This window comes from Zonotrichia leucophrys, chromosome 5 (genome assembly GCF_028769735.1).
Source record: "Zonotrichia leucophrys gambelii isolate GWCS_2022_RI chromosome 5, RI_Zleu_2.0, whole genome shotgun sequence".
NCBI classification, from domain to species: domain Eukaryota; kingdom Metazoa; phylum Chordata; class Aves; order Passeriformes; family Passerellidae; genus Zonotrichia; species Zonotrichia leucophrys.
The window spans coordinates 59841540-59863469 of record NC_088175.1 but is presented as its reverse complement, the minus strand read 5'-3'; the positions used below and the strand labels follow the sequence as shown (position 1 = coordinate 59863469).

The window sequence follows — 21930 nt, the reverse complement described above, 5'->3', positions numbered from 1 at the left end:
AAAAAGAGACACACACACACACACACAAAAAAAGTCCTATTTGCCAACTCAGAGCTCACCAGAACAATCTGTTTCCCTCGATTTCATTTATTTCAAGAAAAAAAAAATCTGGTAATTCATCAGAATTCAATTTCCTGTTTTCTTTCCCAAACAGGCAAATTAATCCCGTTCCAAGCTGCATGTGCCAGAGCGGAGCTGTCCCTAATTGCACTAACACACGGTGGGGCTTTTTGTGGAAGCTTTTCTCCCTTCATCTGCCCACTTTGCCCAGTCTGTGGTCAGTCTTGGGGTCAGCAATGATGGCCTGCACGGCCACGATGGCTTCGTTGATCTTGGTCTGCAGCTCGCGGAGCTCCTCGATGTGCAGCAGGCGCAGGATCTGCGCGGCCTCGTTGATGACGGCATCTGGGGAGGGCACACAGAGGGAAATGCAGTTATCCACAATTTTATTCGGCTTTTTATGCATCATTTTCAGCTCACAGGAGGGATTGAAGGGAGTTTTGGTAGGTGTTGCTGCTGGTGGTTTCCAGGGTGGAAATACAGAATAATTTTCTGTGCTGCTGGAGAGGGATGGGGTGGCCTCCAAAGCTTCCCCACCATCCTGCAGCCCAGGGGCAGGGAATGAGGGAAATCATAAAAATAAAGTTTTTTAATACAAAAAAACCCAAAAAATCAAACCAAACCAAAAACAAACAAAGAAAAAACCCACACCAAAAAAAGCCCAAAAACAAAAAAAAACCCAACCAAATAAACCCCACCCAAACAAAAAACTGCAAGAAACCAAACCAAACAAAAAAATCCCCCAAACAAACAAAACAAAAAAACAAACAAAAAAACCACCAAAAAAACCCCCAACCCCCCCCAAAAAACCTTCCATAAACACAAAAAAGTTTAATTCCCAACCCCTAAAAAACTTAAATTAATATAAAAATAAAATATACAAACAAATTAAAAAATCATAAATATATACTTCTATAATTAGAAACAAAAATATACATTAAAGAAATAAAAAGATATCCTAATAAAATAATAAAAACTTAATAACAGAAATATAATTATATAAAATAAGACTCTAAATAGTATAATGAAATTTATAATATAAAAATATAATTATATAAAATAAATTTAAAATTCAATTATTAACATTGCATAATATAATAAATTTATAATATATTCTATATATTATATTTATAATTTAATATAATATATTATAATAAATTTAAAATGCAATGTGTAATACAATATATACATATAATAACAACTTATTAATTATATACATTCACATTACGATAAAATTAATAAAAATAATAAATTAAAAACACAAAAGGCTGGAAGGACCTTCATGATGTTCTCATTCCAACCTCCCTCTCCAAGGCTGCTGTGACACATCCCAAGCAGTGATTGAAGTCATGTGGAGCACAAGTGAATGCTGTCGAGTCCCAGCTCACCTGGCTGGCTGTTCCTTACCAATAACCCATCAGGTTTATCAATAACCCCTCAGGTGCTGCCCAGCTGAGGTGCCTGGGTGGGATTTGAGGAAAGAGGAGGCAGCTGCAGTGCACGGAGCAGCACAGCTGTCCTCTGCTGGCAGCAGCAGGATTTGCCAACAGCAGGATGCATTCCAAGCTGGTATTTCGACAGATTCCAAACAGACTGGATTGAGGCTTTGCTGTTCCAAACCCAAAATGCTCAGGGATGCTCATAAATAACCAGCTGGGAGGGAGGAATTCTTTCCACTGCAGGGTTTTTTACTGCCCACATCAGCTCTGGGTTTGACAGTAATAACTCTGTCAAAGGCAAACATTTCCCATTTAAAAGTCACATTAGGGGCAGTGCTCACCTCCCGTGTCAAATCCAAGAATGTGCTTTTCCAGAGCAACAGGCAGACCCTGGAAATGGAAAAAAAAAAGTGTTAAAAATGTCATTTAAATGTCTGGTAAATCAAATCAACTACTACAGCAGGTATTGGGGAGAAAATATGGGTTTTGCTTAGACAAAAATGTGTGAAAAGTTTGAAAAGTTGATCAAACAACTCCCTTTGTGTCCTGAAACACCAAACCCTGAGCATTATAACAGAAAAATCTTGCTGCTCAAGAATCCCTCAGTGGATACACAGGGCCTGCATTCAATCCTTAAAAGGCCAACAGCAGGACTGGGAGCCATCACCCAACCCTGCAGCTTCCCAGGAAAACAAAACTGAGCTTTCTTAGAAACTCCTGCCTTTCAACAGCTGCCAGCCTTGGAGCAGGGGCTGCCTGCAAAGAGCTGCAGAAATTCTCTGTAATCAACTTTTGCTGAGCTCACAGCATCCCCACGAGCATCTGCTCAAGCGTTAAGTTTAGGAATAAAGGGAAATATTCCATTTTCTGGACATTTTATCTATTAAAACACGCCAAGGCAAAATTTACTGGTGGTCATTTCTGAGCATTGCTGTGTTTGCTTTGTGCAGCTGCAGAGGAGTGGTCACACTAAATCTTTACTCAGGGAGCTTCAACATGCACTTAAAATTAGATTTAAACATTCCAAATGCCAGAATTTGCTTTTATTACCCTCAGCAAGTTTTTTTTTTTTTCAACATTTGCCAAAAGCCTTGCATTTTGCACAACAAAAACATCAGAGTTCAATACCATTAATTTCTGCAGGGATGGGGCTGTAAAGCTTTTAGACAGTGAAAATTTCCTTTAAAGGCTTTTACACACATGGGAAAAAAACAAAAAGAATCTGAGCTGATCAAAACACAAATTAAACACAAACTGGTGGCTGCAACTCATCTGCAAAAAGTGGGGTTTTTCCATGGCCTTTATAGTAAAATCCATGTTTTACTGCAATCTTAAAAATCCGTCTCCACTCTTAAAATTGGTGATCAAAATGCCACTAAAGCCACTTCAGAAAGATTCCAGAAATATCAGACTTCCTACAAGGATTTTTTTTTTTTAAGAACTGAGGTTTGTACTTAAGGTTCCTGCCAGCCTGGGGGTTTTTGAGGAAAAAAATGTCATTTTTGGTCTTTTTTTCTCTCACAGCTCTTTGTGGGTGAACTCCCCAAGGTTCCTCCAGTGTCACCTGGTAGCAGGGAATTCCTCACTCTCCCTTCTTCCCACATTTTGGAGTCTGATCCTTTTTAGGGAACTCCCTTTGGAATCCTATAACAAGCTCATGATCCTTCAAACAGGGAATGAACTAAAAAAAGAGCACTTTTACATCAGGAACTTTACACACACAACTCCACTTCCAGCCTCATTCCCTACAAATCTGATTTATCAATGCTGCACAAAAAATGTGGCCATTTACAAATCGGTCAAAACCTGAAGAATAAATCTAATTTTACTTTTTTTTTTTTTCTTTTTTTAAGATGTTGATGGTCCCTCCTTGCACAGATTTTCCTGCTTCTCACCACTCCCTTTTCTCCACACCCCTTGGAATGTGGCATTCCTAAGGAAAAAACACTCCCAGGTTATCTCCCAGAGAGAGACCTCTCAGCCCTGCTGATGCTTTGGAGATCTATCAAAAATGAACAATTCCCTGAGATTAAAAAAAAAAAGAAAATCCCATTTTGATCCCAGCTGTGCAGCTATGAAAACAACAACTAAAAGCTGCTTTTCATTAACATTACAGAACCTTAAAATGAAGACAACAGGCTCAGCTGTTCTCCTATTTTCCTGCTCTTTGATCTTTCCTGCTCTTTATGGATTTGCAGGTCCAAAGCTTTGATTAATAAATAAAGAAATAAATAAATCATGGATTGTTGTGAGCAGCTGCCAACAAAAATGAAGGAATTTGGGTTCTTTGAGCAGATGCAGCTGCTTTAGCAGGGACATTCACACTCATACACCTGCAGGGCAGGTGAGGCTGCCTTTCCCAAATTCTGGAGAGATCTGGAATGATGAGGAAATCCCAAACTAAAAACCCACAGACATCCCCTGGAACATCTTCCCAACAGCCAGCTCGTGGTTAGCAAAGAATTGTGCAAAAATCTGATTTTAAGGGCAGAAATTTCCTTCACTGCTCATTTCTGGGGGGGAAAGAGAGGAGAGAGGAGCTGCATTTCCATTCCTTGAACAAATATGAGGTGTCCATATGAAAAAAATCACTCCAAACAAGGAATATTTCAATTTCTTTACGAAGCCAACACTCCTAATTCCAAGGAAAAGCCAGGCCATGCATTTCTCCTCACCCTATAGGCCAGTCAGCACAATCCTGTGGAAAATAACTCAGGGAAGAGCTTTTCCATGGTTTCTCTCAGGTGTGTTTGTATTGACATGGAACAAACCCAGCTTTGTGTCCTGCCCTCCACAATCCCCAGATCTGCTGGAACCAGCGTGGTTGGGAGAAATGCAGCTGCCACCACCCTCCTAAATGAAGTGTTGGAACAGAAATGGTTTTGACTGAGGGGAAAAGAGCTTTATCTTCATTAATTAGCAGGGAATAATTAATTCTGGCCATGGGTACAAACCTCCTTGGACTGGCTGGCTTTGGCTATGGCATCCTGTGTCAGGCGCTCCTGAACCAGAATCCGAATTGCCTGGGAAAAACATGGAAAGGGAACAGGAATTAATTCATGTCCTGAGGCATTTCTCAGTAATTCCAAGTGAAAAAGAGCCAAAATTATAACATCAAACCCAGTTTTGTGACAGGTTTCTTTTTAAATATTTTTTCCAGCCCTTAAACCTTTCCATTTCGGAATAACCGTGGCATGTAGGATCTCACCCAGGTGACAGAACCAGAAGTGACAAGGACATTGATTCCATACCATTAATTCCTGCCCTTCCTGGGACAGAAGATGCAAAATACAAGGAACAGCCTGGAAATCTTGGGATTTTTAGCCTGGAGCAAGGGAGGCTCAGGAGGGTGACAGGAGGGAGGAGCCAGGTGTGAGCTGGGATCTCCTGACAGGGAACAAGGGACAGGACACGAGGAAATGGCCTCAAGCTGGGCCAGGGGAGGTTTAGGTTGGATATCAGGGAAAATTTCTTCCTGGGAAAGAAAGGTGGACAGGTATTGGAAAGGGTTTCCCAGTGGTGGAATCCCCATCCCTGCAGGGATTTATTTCAAAGCTGGGTGCATGTGGCACTCGGGGACACGTGGCAGTGCTGGCAATGGTTGGCCTCGATGATTTAAAGGTCTTTTCCAAGCTAAACAATTCCATGATTCCAAAATGAGCTGGTCACAGCCCCAAAGCAGCAGCACCAATCTGCTTTTCCTGAGTTCTCACATCTTTAACTCTGCAGCAATGCAGCTCCTCTGGGAAGGAAATGCTGAATTTGGAAGGAAATGCTGAATTGGGATGGAAATGCTGAATTGGGATAGAAATCTTATCTTAGAAAGGAAATCCTGTCTTAGGAAGGAAATCCTGCCTTGGGATGGAAATCCTGCCTTGGGAAGGAAATGCTGCCTTGGGAAGGAAATCCTGCCTTGGGATGGAATCCTGAATTAGGAAGGAAATCCTGTCTAGGGAAGGAAATGCTGAATTGGGGAGGAAATCCTGCCTTGGAAAGGAAATGCTGAGTGGGGAAGGAAATGCTGCCTTGGGATGGAAATGATGAATTGGGAAGGAAATCTTATCTTAGAAAGGAAATCCTGTCTTAGGAAGGAAATGCTGCCTTGGGAAGGAAATCCTGCTTGGGGAAGGAAATCCTGCCTTGGGAAGGAAATGTTACCCTGGGATGGAAATGCTGAATTGGAAAGAAAATGCTGTCTTGAGATGAAATTCTGCTTTGGGAAGGAAATACTGCCTTGGGACAAAAATACTGCCTTGGAAAGGAAATGCTGAATTGGGATGGAAATGCTGCCTGGGGAAGGAAATTCTGTCTTAGGAAGGAAATCCTGTCTTTGGGAAGGAAATGCTGCCTTGGGAAGGAAATCCTGCCTTGGGATGGAATCCTGAATTAGGAAGGAAATCCTGTCTAGGGATGGAAATGCTGAATTGGGGAGGAAATCCTGCCTTGGAAAGGAAATGCTGCCTGGGGAAGGAAATGCTGCCTTGGGATGGAAATGATGAATTGGGAAGGAAATCTTATCTTAGAAAGGAAATCCTGTCTTAGGAAGGAAATGCTGCCTTGGGAAGGAAATCCTGCTTTGGGAAGGAAATCCTGCCTTGGGATGGAAATCCTGCCTTGGGATGGAAATCCTGCCTTGGGATGGAAATCCTGCCTTGGGAGGGAAATGTTACCCTGGGATGGAAATGCTGAATTGGAAAGAAAATGCTGCCTTGAGATGAAATTCCTGCCTGGGGATGGAAATGCTGCCTTGGGAAGGAAATGCTGCCTTGGGACAAAAATACTGCCTTGGAAAGGAAATGCTGAATTGGGATGGAAATGCTGAATTGGAAAGGAAATCCTGAATTAGGAAGGAAATGCTGTCTTAGGAAGGAAATGCTGCCTTGGGACAAAAATACTGCCTTGGAAAGGAAATGCTGAATTGGGATGGAAATGCTGAATTGGAAAGAAAATCCTGAATTAGGAAGGAAATGCTGTCTAGGGATGGAAATGCTGAATTGGGAAGGAAATCCTGCCTTGGAAAGGAAATGCTGACTGAGGAAGGAAATCCTGTCTTTGGGAAGGAAATCCTACCTGGGATGGAAATCCTGCCTGGGATGGAAATCCTGCCTGGGATGGAAACACTGCCTTGGAAAGGAAACACTGCCTTGGAAAGGAAATGCTGAATTGGAAAGAAAATGCTGCCTTGAGATGAAATTCCTGCCTGGGGAAGGAAATGCTGAATTGGGAAGGAACTCCTGCTTTGGGAAGGAAATGCTGCCTTGGGAAGGAAATGCTGAATTGGGAAGGAAATCCTGCCTTGGAAAGGAAATGCTGAGTGGGGAAGGAAATCCTGCCTTGGGATGGAAATGCTGAATTGGAATGGAAATGCTGAATTGGGATGGAAATGCTGAATTGGGATGGAAATGCTGAATTGGGATGGAAATGCTGAATTGGGAAGGAAATGCTGAATTGGGATGGAAATGCTGAATTGGGAAGGAAATGCTGAATTGGGAAGGAAATCCTGCCTTGGAAAGGAAATGCTGACTGGGGAAGGAAATGATGAATTGAGATGGAAATGCTGAATTGGGATGGAAATGCTGAATTGGGAAGGAAATGCTGAATTGGGAAGGAAATCCTGCTGCCAGCATCTTTTGGAGGTGCTGAACCTCCTCCCACATGCAAAAAAAACCTAGAGCAAGGCTTCCCAGGCAGGCTTGGAAAAGACTGAGAGCAGAAAGAAATGAATGTTTGAGAGCAGAAAGGAATCAATTTTGGCCCTGGGAACAAGAGCAGCCCTGACTTTGACAATCCTGGTGCTCATCCTGGTTTTCCCTGGCTCCAGCACACGGGGTGAAATCTTATCAGAGCTATCAGTGACTGAAACCTCCAGCTCCAAATGCCTCCAAAAATAACTGCAGGGACACCATGCAGGCAGATTTCCACAGGAAAGGAGAACTGGCTCTGTCAAACACATTGCTCACACTCTCCCTGATGAGCAGCCAAAAGTGACAGAAGCAGCTCTGTGTTTCTCCCCCAGGATTTCTCCCAGTTTTGGTCATGATTAAAGTTGAACTGATACCAGAAAGTTGTCACTTAAATACTTGTAGAAATCTGTCACTGAAGGAAGTGGCCTGGACAAAGGAGTGGTTGGATGGGGAGTTTCATTCCAGCAGTGAAACCAGACCTTTGTGGGAGAGAATTCCAAGTGCTTTTGGCATTAGGAAATACCCAACTGTGTCCCACAGATGCTTTCTGATCCACTTGCCAGGTTTAAATGGGATCTCAATCTCTGGCCAGATGTCTGTGCCGTGCCTGCACCCTCTGGCTCTCCCAAAAATCCACTCCTGAGTGTCCAAGCCTGGACAGGGATCAGAAATTCCCTGCAAACCTGCTGATTGTGGGGGAGAATTAAAGATTGACACCTTCTGATATCATCATCTCAACCCCAAAAGCAGCTTTGCATTGCTCCTGGAATGGGGATTTTTCCTTACAGGATTCCACCCTTGCTGGAATTAAAAGCAAGAAAATTCAGGCTGGTTTTGCCCAAATCTGTCTGAAAAAAAGAGATGTGGAAATACAAATACATTTATGCAGAATTATACACCCAGTAAAGTTTGCTTTACTTGGTGTGTGATTCAGCATAAATTTATTTACGCAGAATTATAAATTCTCTAAAGTTTCTTTCAAAGAAGATCTGAAGGAATTTGGATAAGAGCTGAGCTCATTCAAGCTGCAAATCCTCAATATCACCACACCCAGAGTCTCCTCTCCCTACCTGATTCCCTTTTCACTGATTTTTGGGGGGTTTTGAGTGGTTTTTGGTGGAGGTATGAGATCTCCATGCTCCTTAAAGATTGAAGAAAAATATTTTGGGAAGGGAAAGTAGGAAACCATACTGGAGAAAAGGGGAAAAAAATGGATGGAATAACTGCAGGCTGAGAATTCCTTAAAAAACCAGATTATCATTTCCAAGAATTACAGACTAACACTAAATAAACCTCAATACCCACAGCTTTTGGTTTCTCCAAAATAACTTCAGCAAATATCACAACTATTGTCATGAACAGAATTTTATGGGGTTTTTTTTAAGTTAAATGCTTTTATTTTTATTCCAAACCAAACAAAGTTTGTTCCCATAGTATGACATGATCAAGTAGGAACTTGGGATTTTACACTCTCATCAATAATGTATTTTTTATTTTAATCCCAAATCCATAAAGTTCCACCAGAAAATCAGAAGATTTCTTAAAGACATAAAAAAGATGGTTTAGAAAATGAATCAGCTTATTTGGTGCACTTAAAAGCACTAATTAATTATAAAAACTAAATTAAATTAAATAATGAAAAGGAGTAAACAGTTCATAGGACCAAAGGAAAAAGGAAATTTTTAACTGTCGTTCCCTCCTTGGATGTTGTTTTAAAACATCTCTGTCATCATTAACTTTTAAATTTTCAAGTTTCTCTTAATTTCTAGCACTGAACAGAATTTTCTCCTTTGAGGATGTTCCTTAGGGAACTCAGCTAAAATTGTTTAGCAGGATAATTCTCCCTGCATGAATTTCTATGAATTGTGTTTTTATCTGCTTGAAAAGACACAGAAATGTTTTTTTTTTCTTCCTATCTTTGCCTAAAAATTCATATTTATCACTAACTGCACCTCAAGCTATGAACACACACCAGGCACTGGGGAAAAGAAGGAAAAAACAGAGGTGGGAAAAGTGTGAAACTCACCTTGAGCATCACCAGGTAATCATCATGTCTCTGGATCTGAGAGATTAGCAAGAAAGAAAAATTATTCACGAAAAAGAATGCATTAGTTGAAAATCAGGATTATTCATGAAAAAATGATAATTATTGGAAAATTCACTGATTCATGCAAAAAATATGTACTCACTGATTCCATGGCGGGATGCTCTTCATGGACATTATGTTAGGGAAAATTCCTCAGCACCCTTGAAGTGTTCAAAAAACAAGGATGTGGCACCTGGGGACATTATTAATTATTTATTAATTATTTAGTGCTGAATGTGGCAGTGCTGGGTTCATTGCTGGGCTCTGTGATCTTAGAGGGCTTTTCCAACCTTAATTCCATAATTCCAAGCAGTGAGGAAACAATTTGGCTGCAGAGGAATCAGCACTGGGCAACACAGCCAGGTAAAGTGTTTGAAAATAAAGCAAATTATGGGCAGATATTCTCTTCTGTAAATTCTTTGTACATTTTTATTATTTTGTATCTTTTTATCCCTGCTGGTGAGGGCAGGATCAATCCCTGCCTTTTTTGGAGATGGAGGAATGGAAGAATATTTGGAAGATTTAGGATTGATTTTAGCAGCTTTTTCCTACAACTTCCATTTATTGTGATTGTGCCTAGCAAGGAAAAAAAAAAAAATTATGAAGACAGAACAGCTGGGGAAGACTGAGCCAAGATGAAATCCCTGACAGCATGGAAGTAACCAGCCTGCCACCATGTTTCCTTGGAAATTTTTACTTTTTAAGGCATCCTGCTACTTCTCCCTCACTTAAAATAAATAATTATGATTTACAGAGCAAAGCTGTTCATGTAAACGTTCAGATCTGCATTCCTAAAGCTTTAAAAAAATCCACAACATAGGATTAACCAGCTGAGGAAGACGCAGGCCATGGAGCACATCCCCACCCAGGAGCTTGGGGCACACTCACCATCCAGGTTAATCAGGGGCTCTGCATTTTTGGCTGTGTTGTCTGCATTTTTAGCACCATCAGGGGTGGAATCCTTGTATTTATCAGCTGCAAAATGAGGAGGCAAACAAAAAAAAATCATCAGCATTGATGGCAAAAAGAAATAACTCCAAGTTTAGCGAGGAGCTGTGGTGTTACAGATGGATTTTTGGGATGTTGTGGCTACCCAAGAGCCTTGTGGGATTATAAACTCAGATTTCTGCATTTATAAACTGAGGTTTCTGGGTTTATAAACTGGGATTTTGGAGCTCCCCATTAATGATACCAAAAGCTGCCACTCCTGTGAGCTCCCAGCCTCAGAGCCTGCTCCAGACTTTCATTTAGGGCAGGATCCTCTTCATTACAGCCTCACCCCAGAAGGCTGAACAAGTGCTGGAACCCTGGGAATTGCTGAGAATTCCAGGCTTTCTGTGCTGCCAGGCTCTGACCCCCAGGAGAACACTGCACTGACCTGAGGCTGTGGAGAAGCTTCCAGAATGGAATGACAGAGCTGGGATTGTGGGTGTGGGGTTTGGATAGAAGTGTGTGATATCACAGGGTGGGAAACTCAGAGTTTAAAGGTTTAGAATACAGAAGTATATACAAAGCAAGATGGAGGTTTTAGGGTGGAGGCTGCTCCTTCTTCTTCACCTTTTTCTCCATGGGTTTGGGTGGTTTTGTGTAATTGGATAAAAAAGTCCCCATTGCAGCCATGGGTGGTTGGTTATTGGGTTAAAAGTGAAAATAATTGAGGTGTCATTTCTTAACTGGACACCTAAATTAATTGGACACTTAATTCTTAAGTTTATCCTTAAAAGACCTTGGAGAGAGAGAGCTGGGGCTCCATTTTAAGTTTGTTGGAGTGAAGTGCTGCAGAAGTCAGGGTTTGTGAGACTGGGAGAGAGATAAGAACTGATAAACATCTGAGTCCCTACAGGAAATACCATGGTGCCTTGTGCAGGCTGCCCTAGAGCAGAGGCTGGATGGAGCTCCAGAATAAAGCAGGGATTTATCCAAAGCATCTCCTCCATGGATCCACCTTGGGCAGCACCAGAGCCCAGCCAGGGCTGCACCCAAGATCAACCAAAATGGCCCCAAAATGCACGGCCGGGCACGGGCTCTGTCCCTGGGATCAGTTCTGCTCCATTTGCACCTTGCAGTTCATTGTCCCATCCCAGCTTTAGCCCAGGCAGTCCCACCCTGCTTGTTTTTCTCTCTGCAGCCCACGGGGTTTGTGCTCTGGGGCTGAGATTTGGGTCATTTGTCCTTGGTGCCCAGCTGGAGCAGGAATTGTTTTGTCTCCCTGCTCTGTGCACAGAGCTCAGAACTGCCCCTCATCAGAACCATCCCTGATATGGAGCCCAGACCCTCACACTAAAGCAGCACAGAATCTGAAAAATACAAAATCTAAAACTTGAGGCATCACTGTCCTGCAATTTAATCCTAACCCTGGCAAAAAAGAAGCAAAAATTTAGCAAAAAAGCTGCATCTCCCAGATCTGCCCTTCTAAAATCCATCAGTTCCTCTGCCTTGAGCAGGGATCAAGAATTAAGAGATGATTTTGGTCCTGATGAGTAAATAAAACATTTCCAGCTCAGGGTTTGTTTCACAGCCCACACTGAGGATTTCCAAGCCTTTGGAGGATGGAATCTCCTGAACTCCTCCTTTTTCACACAATCCCAAGGCCCAGGCAGCTCATTTTGCCCATCATGAGGGACTGAGGATCACAGCACAGGTATTTGTATCCCATCCCTGCAGGAATTACAGGAAATGGAAAAGCAACACTTTGGTTGTTGTTATTTTGCCATCAGTAATTACATTTGTATTCCCACTCCCTCCATAAGGAAATGGAACTGCTGTGACTTGGGGAAGATTTAACTCCACTTTTCCATAACTTTGTCCTAGTTCCCAAGGCTTCCACATCCACTCCTTGTTCAAAACAAAAAAAGGAGGTCTAAGAATAACTTCTCTGAATAAATTCAGTACTAAATATAATGCACTTAATACCCTTCAGAGGAAGTTCTCATCAAGGCAATCCCACAGGGAGAAAGGGGGTAAATATCTACAATGGGATTGGCTCTATCCAGAAATAAAATAAAATAGAATAAAATAGAATAAAATAAAATAAAATAAAATAAAATAAAATAAAATAAAATAAAATAAAATAAAATAAAATAAAATATGCAATTATGCTGCTCCAGTCCCATGGGAGATGAAAAGAAACAGTTCCTCTGAGCAGGGGGTGCAAACAAACCCACAAAATTGTGGTTTATTTTTTTAAGAAGTGAAATATCCTTTTGACACTGCCTGATTTTGATGAAAACCTGAAGCCGTGCAGGGAAAGGTGTCCCTGCCTGTGGAACCTGGCGTGCGCAAGGGCACTGTGACATCACAGCCCATTTGGTGGCACTGTGGGGGTGCCAACTCCCGTCCCCAGGGTGCAGAGCTGCAGGTGCCACCCAGGGATGGCCTGAGCAGGACCCCAGAGGGATGGCCAGCCTGGAGGAGCTCCTGCTGGTGGCCTTTGGGTTCAGCTGCTTCTACCCCAGCAGCACGTCCCGCTCGTGCCCGCCCTCCTGGGCCACCCTGGTGTGGGATGTGCCCCAGCTGGAGAAGGGCACTGCCCCCAAGGGCACCACCATGGCAGAGGTGCTTTGCTGGAGCATCCCAGCCCTGTGCCTGCTGCTCCTGCTGCTTTTCCTCAGCAGGACCTACTGGAGGAAGGTGAGGGAAGGGCTGGTGCCACAGGCCAGGAGCCCATGGGGACAAGGCAAGGCCTTCCCTGAGTGTGCCCAGCCCCTGTGGAGAAAACCAGGACAGGCTCAACATTCCTGGGGACTGGAATGAGGTGGGGTTTAAGGGACCTTCTGCAGAGGGGGGCATATGTGGCCCAAATTTAGAGTCCGACTCGCTGAGGGCGAAAGGCCGACGCCCCTCTGCAATTCCTGGCCAGCGCCCTTCGGCGTCTGAGGGCCTCGGGCTGTGCTGGCTGCGGACTGGCTCACACCGCTGGGATTGGGGAGGAACGGAGCTGACCATTTCCCGGGGGTTAAACATCGGTTTATTGAAGGTGTTGCGGGATCCAAATGCGGGGAAACCAACCGGGAAAGAGTCTCTCTATAGGGGGTGAAACAGGATTATAAAGGAGGGGGGTGGGTACAGGCGGAACCAATCGGGAAAGGTGAGGGGATGAACTTCACAGAACTGACACTCCATGGAGACCAATAATCAAAAGGTAAAGGAGGTGTCCTGGGACCCCAGCCAGCCACCATCTCCAGAGAGGAGAAGGTTCTCGAAACCTGGGAGGAGAAAGGGGTGATTGACTGGGCCCAGGGAGGAAACAACTTTCACTTATAAGGGAAACCAGGGGAGGAGCAATTACACATCGGCAACTATGAATAGCGGTTACTATGGCAACTTAGCTGACAGGGTAGCACTGGCGGGAAAAACTGGGGGAACGAAACCATTTTACACATAATAGGGGAGAACAATACATAAATTGGGGGAATAACACAAGAAACTTAACAACACACTACAACAACCTTCCAAGCCACACCATTCCATGATTCCCACACAAGCTGCTCCATGGGGCAGCCCTGAGGTGTCCCTGTCCCCCTGTCCCTTCCAGAGATGTGGCAGGAAGACTGGATGCTCCTGCAAGACCTCCAAGCTGCTCTCCAAGCTGAAGGAAGATCCTGACTTGCTGAAGCTCTACCTGAAGCACCTGCAGAGGTGCAGGACATCTTTTGTGGAAGTGTTCCAGGTTGGGCTGGATGGGGCTGGGAGCAACCTGGCCTGCCTAGTGGGGTTGGACTGGGAGATCTTTACAGCTTCCTTTCAATCCAAATTTCTTTGTGATTCCCCAGAAAAACCAGCAAGAATTTACAGGAGGGCTTCGAGGAGGAGGAGAAGACACAGCTGGCTGTTTGCCAATAAATTCCCAGCTGTAGCAAGGATCTCAGGAAAGCTGGGCAGTGGATGGAGCTGTCCCAAAGCACAGGGACAGCACAGCTTTGCAATAAAGGTTGCAGGTGAAATTGTCTCCAAGGTTAATGGAACGTGGAATGGATGCAAGGAACACAGAGAGTGACCTCACACTGGGAATGCTGCAAAGTTCCTCCAAACCAAAGGGAAGGAATTCCTGGCTGAGACAGAATTCCCAGAGCAGCTGTGGCTGCCCCTGGATCCCTGGAAGTGCCCAAGGCCAGGCTGGATGGGGTTTGGAGCACCCTGGGGTAGTAGGAGGTGTCCCTGCCCATGGATCCTTGAGGTCCCTTCCAACCCAAACCATGGGAATTTCACACAGGATTGTGTGAAATGAATCAGAATCCCCCACTCCCCATCCACTTTGAGATATTAAATAGATTCCCTCATACCATTATCTCCATACTCCAGCCTCACAGCCAAGCCAAGCAGCCAATCCACAGTTTCCTGTCGTTCCTGTATTTTGAAGGGACAGTTCACATCTTTCATGTACTGGGGAGCAAAAAAAAAAAAGAGAAAAAAAATTATTTTAGTGGATGAATCATTGGGAGCACAGAACTGTTGTCACTTTCCCACAGGCCTCACAGAAAATATTAATTAACAAGAGGTGTCACTGTGAAATTCCTGCTGTGGCATCTGATCCGTGCTGGAGTGTCCCAAAGCACCCCCAGCTCAAGTCTGACACCTGAGAATGGAATTTTATTTTTAATGAATGTTTTTTTATTGCCAGACTGTACCAAAATGCCCTTGCTTCACTCTCTGCTCATGTCACAGAGCAGATGGAACAAGGGAAGGGGGAAAAAATTGGAACAAAGCTTTCCCACCTGGAATGGAGCCACCTAAGGCTTCCCCACACCAGAGCATTCCCTGCAGCAGCAGAAGTAAATTTTCCTTTTTTAGGGATTTTGTACAACAAGAGAGGACAAAACCAGGCTGAGGTTCTGTCCCAGACCACGAGACCCAAAAACCAGGACATGGTGACATCCTGTCATGTCCCTTTGCTGCAGGGACAGAAATGCCACACAGCTGGGAAAAGGAAATTCTGCTTTCCAGGGGCTGGAAAACAGGAATTCCCTGGGAATTATGGAGAGGACACTGTCACCAAGCCAGGAATGGCACCACAAGCCTGGAATTCCAGATATTCCCATTTCCCTCCAGGATATTGGAATAATTCACTGAGCAAAGGAAGAGTTTCCAGGAAGAGAAAAAAAAATTGGGATGGATGGGCACTGGGAATTACAGAGCAGGGAAATGGGAGCAAGAGGAAAAGCTCAAGAGCTTTGTGGGGGCTGCAAATGCTCAGGAGCACAGAGATCACCCAGAGTCCATCTGGATGCAGAAAATCCATCTGGAACCAGAAAAATCCATCTGGAACCAGAAAAATCCATCACCTTTCCAGCTCAGGAAATCCAGAAAAAAAAATCCATCTGAATCCAGACAAAAAAATCCATCTGGAACCAGAAAAATCCATCTGGAACCAGAAAAAATCCATCTGGGTCCAGAAAAAAAATCCATCTGGAACCAGAAAAAATCCATCTGGGTCCAGAAAAAAAATCCATCTAGAACCTGAAAAAAATTCCATCTGGGTCCAGAAATCTACCTGGATGCAGAAAATCCATCTGGGTCCAGAAAAATCTATCTGAGTTCAGAAAAATCCATCTGGGTCCAGAAAAAAAAAGGATCTGGGTCCAGAAAGAATCCATCTGGGTCCAGAAAAATCCATCTGGAACCAGGAAAAACCCATCTGGGTCCAGAAATCTACCTGGATGCTGAAAATCCATCTGGAACCCGGAAAAACCAACCTGGATCCTGAAATAATCAATCTGGGTCCAGAAAAATCCATCTGGAACCAGGAAAAACCCATCTGGGTCCAGGAAAAAATCCATCTAGAACCAGAAAAAATCCATCTGGAACCAGGAAAAAAAATGCATCTGGGTCCAGAAATCTACCTGGATGCTGAAAATCCATCTGGGTCCAGAAAAATCCATCTGGGTTCAGAAAAAGCCATCTGGGTCCAGAAAAAAAAAAAGGATCTGGGTCCAGAAAAAAAAAGGATCTGGGTCCAGAAAAAAATTCATCTGGATGCAGAAAAATCCATCTGGGTCCAGAAAATCCATCAGGAATGGCAGGAGGTGCAGGGATGAGATTCCCCCACATGCTGGCAAGGCCTGCAGGAGCCTCATCCACCTCCTTTTGGGACAAAAGAAGCATTAATGCAGAAAAAATTTGTTTATTTGCAGTCTTGCTTCTGCTTCAAGAGCTGAATCAAATCAGGCAAAAAAAAAAAAAGAAAAAAACCAGTTTGGGATGGACACTCCACCTATTAAACAAACAAAGCTGAGGGAAAACTATGCACAAAATTCCCCCATTGTCATAAACTCCCCCGGGTCTGGCTTCAAGAACACATTTAAATTCCTAGAAATGTAACAGGACAAATATTCAGTTATTTATTTGTGCTGCACAGCCCCAGCAGCTGTGAGTTCTCACTGACAGCAATGTGTGGAGCAAGGAAATACCTTCTCAAAGGATTTGGGCCAGTCCTCACTGTGGATGTTCCTCAGATTCCCTCGGTCCTCGATCTTGTAGTGTCGGATTTTCTGGTCCTCCAGCCAGACAATGAAATTCCTGAACTCTGTTTCATCTGTGGGGAGGAGCAAACAGAGCAGGAATTCAAAAATATCTCAAGTTTTCAGCTAATTCATACAAATCTTGATGTCTCTGAGCACTTTTCCCATTAAAAACCCCACATATATTATATAAAAAACCATATAGAAAGCACACTAAATAGGTATTTCGTGGGTGATAAATATATATTTAGTGGATATATATATTGTTAATATATATTTACAAGTTAGTATATATTTTTATATTTATAATACACATTCATTTATATATTTAGTTAATGTATATTTATTTTAGTTAGCATATATGTATATATTTACAATATATCTATTTATATATTCAGTTAGTATATATTTATTTTAATCAGTATATATATCTACAATATATATTTATTTATATATTCAGTTGGTATATATTTATTTTAATCAGTATAAATTTATATATTTAGAATATATATTAATCTATACATTTAGCAGGTATATATTTCTTTTAATTAGTATATATTTATATATATTTATATATTTAGTTGGTATATATTTATTTAGTCAGTATATGTTTATATATTTAGAATATATATTTATTTATGTGTTTAGCTAGTACATATTTTAGTTAGTATATATTTATACATTTATTATATATATTTGCTTATATATTTTGTTTGTATATGTTTATTTTTGTTAGTATAGATTTTTATATCTATAATATATTTATTTATATATTTAGTATATGTTTATTTTTGTTAGTATAACTATTATATATGTTACTATATATATTTATTTATGTATTTAGTTAGTACATATTTATATATAATAAATTGTTATTCATAAATTATCTGAATATATAAATAATACACAATTATATATTCAATACATATTAAATAATATAAATATATGTATTGTATATATAGTATATATATTATGTAACATATTATTATTTATAATATTACGTAATACATACAATATTATATATTGTATATATAATTATGTATTATGTAAATAATACATAATTATATATTTAATATATATTAATTAATATAAATATATATTTTGTATATATATTGTATATATACAATATACAAAATTATATTATGTATGTCAATTATTACTTATATATTTATTTATTTGTATATTTAGTTGGTATATATTTATTTCAGTTAGTATATATTTATATATCTATAATAGATATTTATAACTTAGTGTATATTTATTTGAGTTAGTATATATTTATGTATTTCTTATATATTTCTTATATATTATATATTTATTTTAGCTAGCTAGCATGTCTTTATAAATATATATTTTTAGTGGGTTATAAATATATATACTTATATAAAAAACCCCAGTGTATATAATATATATATAAATGCACTAAAATTGTGCATTCTCTGACCAAAAATCAACCCTGAGTGTTTCTCATTTTTCAGCTGATTGACCTCATTAAAGGCATCAGCCAACAGATTCTTTTTATTGGGAATATGATTATAACTTATGGAGCACAGAAAGAAAGGTGAAAAACCAGCAGAGAATTTGAGTTTCTAACTCTGTTTTCAGCACACACACGACACGTGCAGCACTAATCCCCAATTCCTCTCAGAAAATATAAATACAGCATAAATATCATGGCTGCCCATTTTTCCATTCACTGCTGACTCCTCTTGGCCCCAAATCCCGATTTTGGGGGCTGGAATCCCACAATTCCCAGGCTGTGGCACACAGGGATGCTCAGGGTGGGTGACACAGGAGGTGACAGCTCTGGGGTGTCACCGCTGCCCAAAGCCCAGCTGGGCCACGCTGGCTCTGGGGGAGCTTCAGCCATGGAATGGTTGGGGGGAAGGGACCTTTCCCATCCCATCCCAATCCCAGCCCATCCCATGGATCCCATTCCAAACCAAATCCCATGGATCCCATCCCATCAACCGCATCCCATCCCATCCCATCCCATAGATCCCATCCCAATCCCCTCCTATCTCATGGATCCCATCCCAGTCCCGATCCCATCTCATGGATCCCATCCCATCAACCGCATCCCATCCCATCCCATGGATCCCAGCCCATCCCAATCCCATCCCCTCCTATCTCATGGATCCCATCCCAATCCCATTCCATGGATCCAATCCCAATCCCAATCCCATCCCATCTCATGGATCCCATCCCAATCCCAATCCTGTCCCGTCCCAATCCCATCCCATGGATCCCATCCCAATCCCGATCCCATCTCATGGATCCCATCCCATCAACCGCATCCCATCCCATCCCATGGATCCCATCCCATGGATCCCATCCCAATCCCAATCCTGTCCCATCCCAATCCCATCCCATGGATCCCATCCCAATCCCGATCCCATCTCATGGATCCCATCCCATCAACCGCATCCCATCCCATCCCATCCCATCCCAATCCCATCCCATGGATCCCATCCCATGGATCCCATCCCCTCCTATCTCATGGATCCCATCCCAATCCCAATCCCAATCCCATCCCATCTCATGGATCCCATCCCAATCCCAATCCTGTCCCGTCCCAATCCCATCCCATGGATCCCATCCCAATCCCAATCCTGTCCCATCCCATGGATCCCATCCCAATCCCATCCCATGAATCCCATACACCCCATCCCATGGATCCCAGCCCATCCCATCCCATCCCTATCCCATCCCATGGATCCCATCCCAATCCCCTCCCATCTCATGGATCCCATCCCAATCCCATCCCATGGATCCCATCCCAATCCCAATCCCATCCCATCCCCTCCTATCTCATGGATCCCATCCCAATCCCATCCCATGGATCCCATCCCAATCCCAATCCCATCCCATCTCATGGATCCCATCCCAATCCCAATCCTGTCCCGTCCCAATCCCATCCCATGGATCCCATCCCAATCCCATCCCATGAATCCCATGCACCCCATCCCTTCTCATCCCATCCCATCCCAATCCCATCCCATGAATCCCATGGATCCCATCCCTTCTCATCCCATCCCAATCCCATCCCATGAATCCCATGCACCCCATCCCATCCCATTCCATCCCAATCCCACCCCATGGATCCCAATCCCCGTCCAGCCTCCCCGGGTCCCCCGCAGCTCCCTCACCCCTGCAGTTGAAGCCGGCGGGGTTGTGATAGTCGAGCGCCGAGAGCTTGCGGCGGAACATGGTCCCGGTCACGGAGCCGCAGCCGGCCCCGATCCCGACCCGGATCCCGATTCCGGTGCCGGCGCCGCCTCCCCCGCTCAGGCCGCGCCGACGGCACCGCACGGACCGGAAAGAGGAGAACGCCCGCCCCCTGCTCCGCGTTCTGCTCGCTCATTGGTCAGTGCGCTGAGCGGCGGTCATGTCTACCAATCAGAGAGCGGAATGGGCTGCCGGGAGGGGAAGTGGATGCTCTGCCTAGGGCGACGGCGGAGGGGGCGGGGCCTGCGTGGCGTGTAACGGGCGGGGTCAGGTGAGGGGCGGAGTCATCGAGAGGGGGCGGGGTCTGCTTGTAGGGGCGGGGTCACCGTGGGGGCGGGATCAGCGTGAAGGGCGGGGTCAGCGAGAGGGCGGGGTCTGTGTAAGGGGCGGGGCTTTGGCACGGTATCGGCCCAGTGGGAAACTGGGGCGTGCGCTGCGCTGTGCTGGGAACTGTGCTGGGGCTACTGGGAGCACTGAGCTGTACTGGGAGCATTGTGTTGTACTGGGAGTGCTGGCAGCTGTACTGGGAGTGCTGGGAGCTCTGCTGGGGATACTGGGAGCGCTGGGATCTGTACTGGGAGAGCTAGGAGCTGTATTGTGGGGGTTCTGGGAGCACTGAGATGCACTGGGAACACTGGGAGCTGTACTGGGAGTACTGAGAGCTATACTGGGAGCTGTACTAGGGAACACCACAAGTGCTGGGAGCTGTACTGGGAGCACTGAGCTGTACTTGGAGCTATACGGGGGGGGTACTGGGAGCTGTACTGGGAGTACTGGGAGCATTGAGCTATTCTCGGAGCTGTACTGGGGAGCTGTGCTAGGAGAATTGAGTTGTACTGAGGAGCCCTGGGCAGCACTGAGCTGAAATGGGGAGCAGTGATCTGTACTGGGGAGCACTGGGGAGCACAGAGCTGGACTGGGGAATATTGATCCGTACTGGGGAGCAGTGATCTGTACTGGGCAGCACTGGGAAGGCTCCAGTTGAAGGTTTTTTCCCTGGGGAAGGAAGGGATGAGCTCCGGCTGGGAGCGAGGCCGCCCCCGTCCCCATGTCCCCCCCTCCCGCATGGCTGGGGTGGCACTTTGCAGGCAGCCAGGCGGTGACAGCGTGACGAGCCACTGCAATATTCATGCTGACATTTCCTCCGTGCCAGCCCTTCCCTTCCTTCCCTTCCCAGCTGGCACCGGCTGCAGGATGGCAGCGGGATGAGCCAGCCCCCGCCATGGCCTCAGCGGGATCCAGGGGGCTCTGCCTCCCTTTCCCTTCAGGACATTCCCCTCCCGTCCACTGAATCTCCTCCAGCTCCTTCCTGGAGTGCTGACAGCAGGGCAGGGGCTCCCTGGCACCTCAGCCTCCTTCAGCTTTTCTGGAATTCCAGAATTCCAGAATGGTTTGGGTTGGAAGGGGCATTAAAACCCATCCAGTTCCACTCCTGCCATGGCAGGGACACCTTCCACTGTCCCGGGGTGTTCCAGGCCCTGTCCAGCCTGGCCTTGGGATCCAGGAGCAGCCTCTGGGCACCCTGTGCCACCACCCTCCCAGCCAAGAATTCCACAAATCCAACCCAAACTTCCACTCTTTCAGTCTGAACCTGTCCTGTAGCTGCAGTTCCTGAGGGAGTGTCCCTCTCCCACCCCACAGCTGGAGCCAGCAGCCACATTGAAGCCAGCAGGACAGGGACAACAACCCCAGCATGGAGGAAAGGAGCTTGGGCCCATGCCCACAGTGTCCTCAGCCACACGAGTGTCACACGCTGTCTGTGCCACCAAGAGTGATAAGCAGAAGCAGTGACATTGAAGTGAGCAGGACAGGCACAACAACCCCAGCTTGGAGAAATGGAGCTTGGGCTCGTCCCCACAGTGCCCTCAGCTGCACGAGTGTCACACGCTGTCTGTGCCACCAAGAGTGACAAGCAGTGACATTGAAGCCAGCAGGACAGGCACAACAACCCCAGCATGGACAAAAGGAGCTTGGAC

General features: G+C 44.4%; 1 protein-coding gene across 1 annotated transcript; it reads right to left on the bottom strand.

Annotated features, from left to right (window-relative positions):
• Positions 1 to 67: 67 nt before the first annotated feature.
• Positions 68 to 20127, bottom strand: RTRAF (RNA transcription, translation and transport factor). The gene is made up of 8 exons (XM_064715987.1): positions 19876 to 20127; positions 16676 to 16800; positions 14552 to 14651; positions 10158 to 10244; positions 9210 to 9298; positions 4454 to 4522; positions 1841 to 1889; positions 68 to 405 (listed from the first exon to the last, which is right to left on the bottom strand). Exons 1-8 carry the CDS (start codon positions 19934 to 19936, stop codon positions 251 to 253), a joined length of 735 nt encoding a protein of 244 aa, XP_064572057.1. The 5' UTR covers positions 19937 to 20127; the 3' UTR covers positions 68 to 250.
• Between the last annotated feature and the right edge of the window lie 1803 nt (positions 20128 to 21930).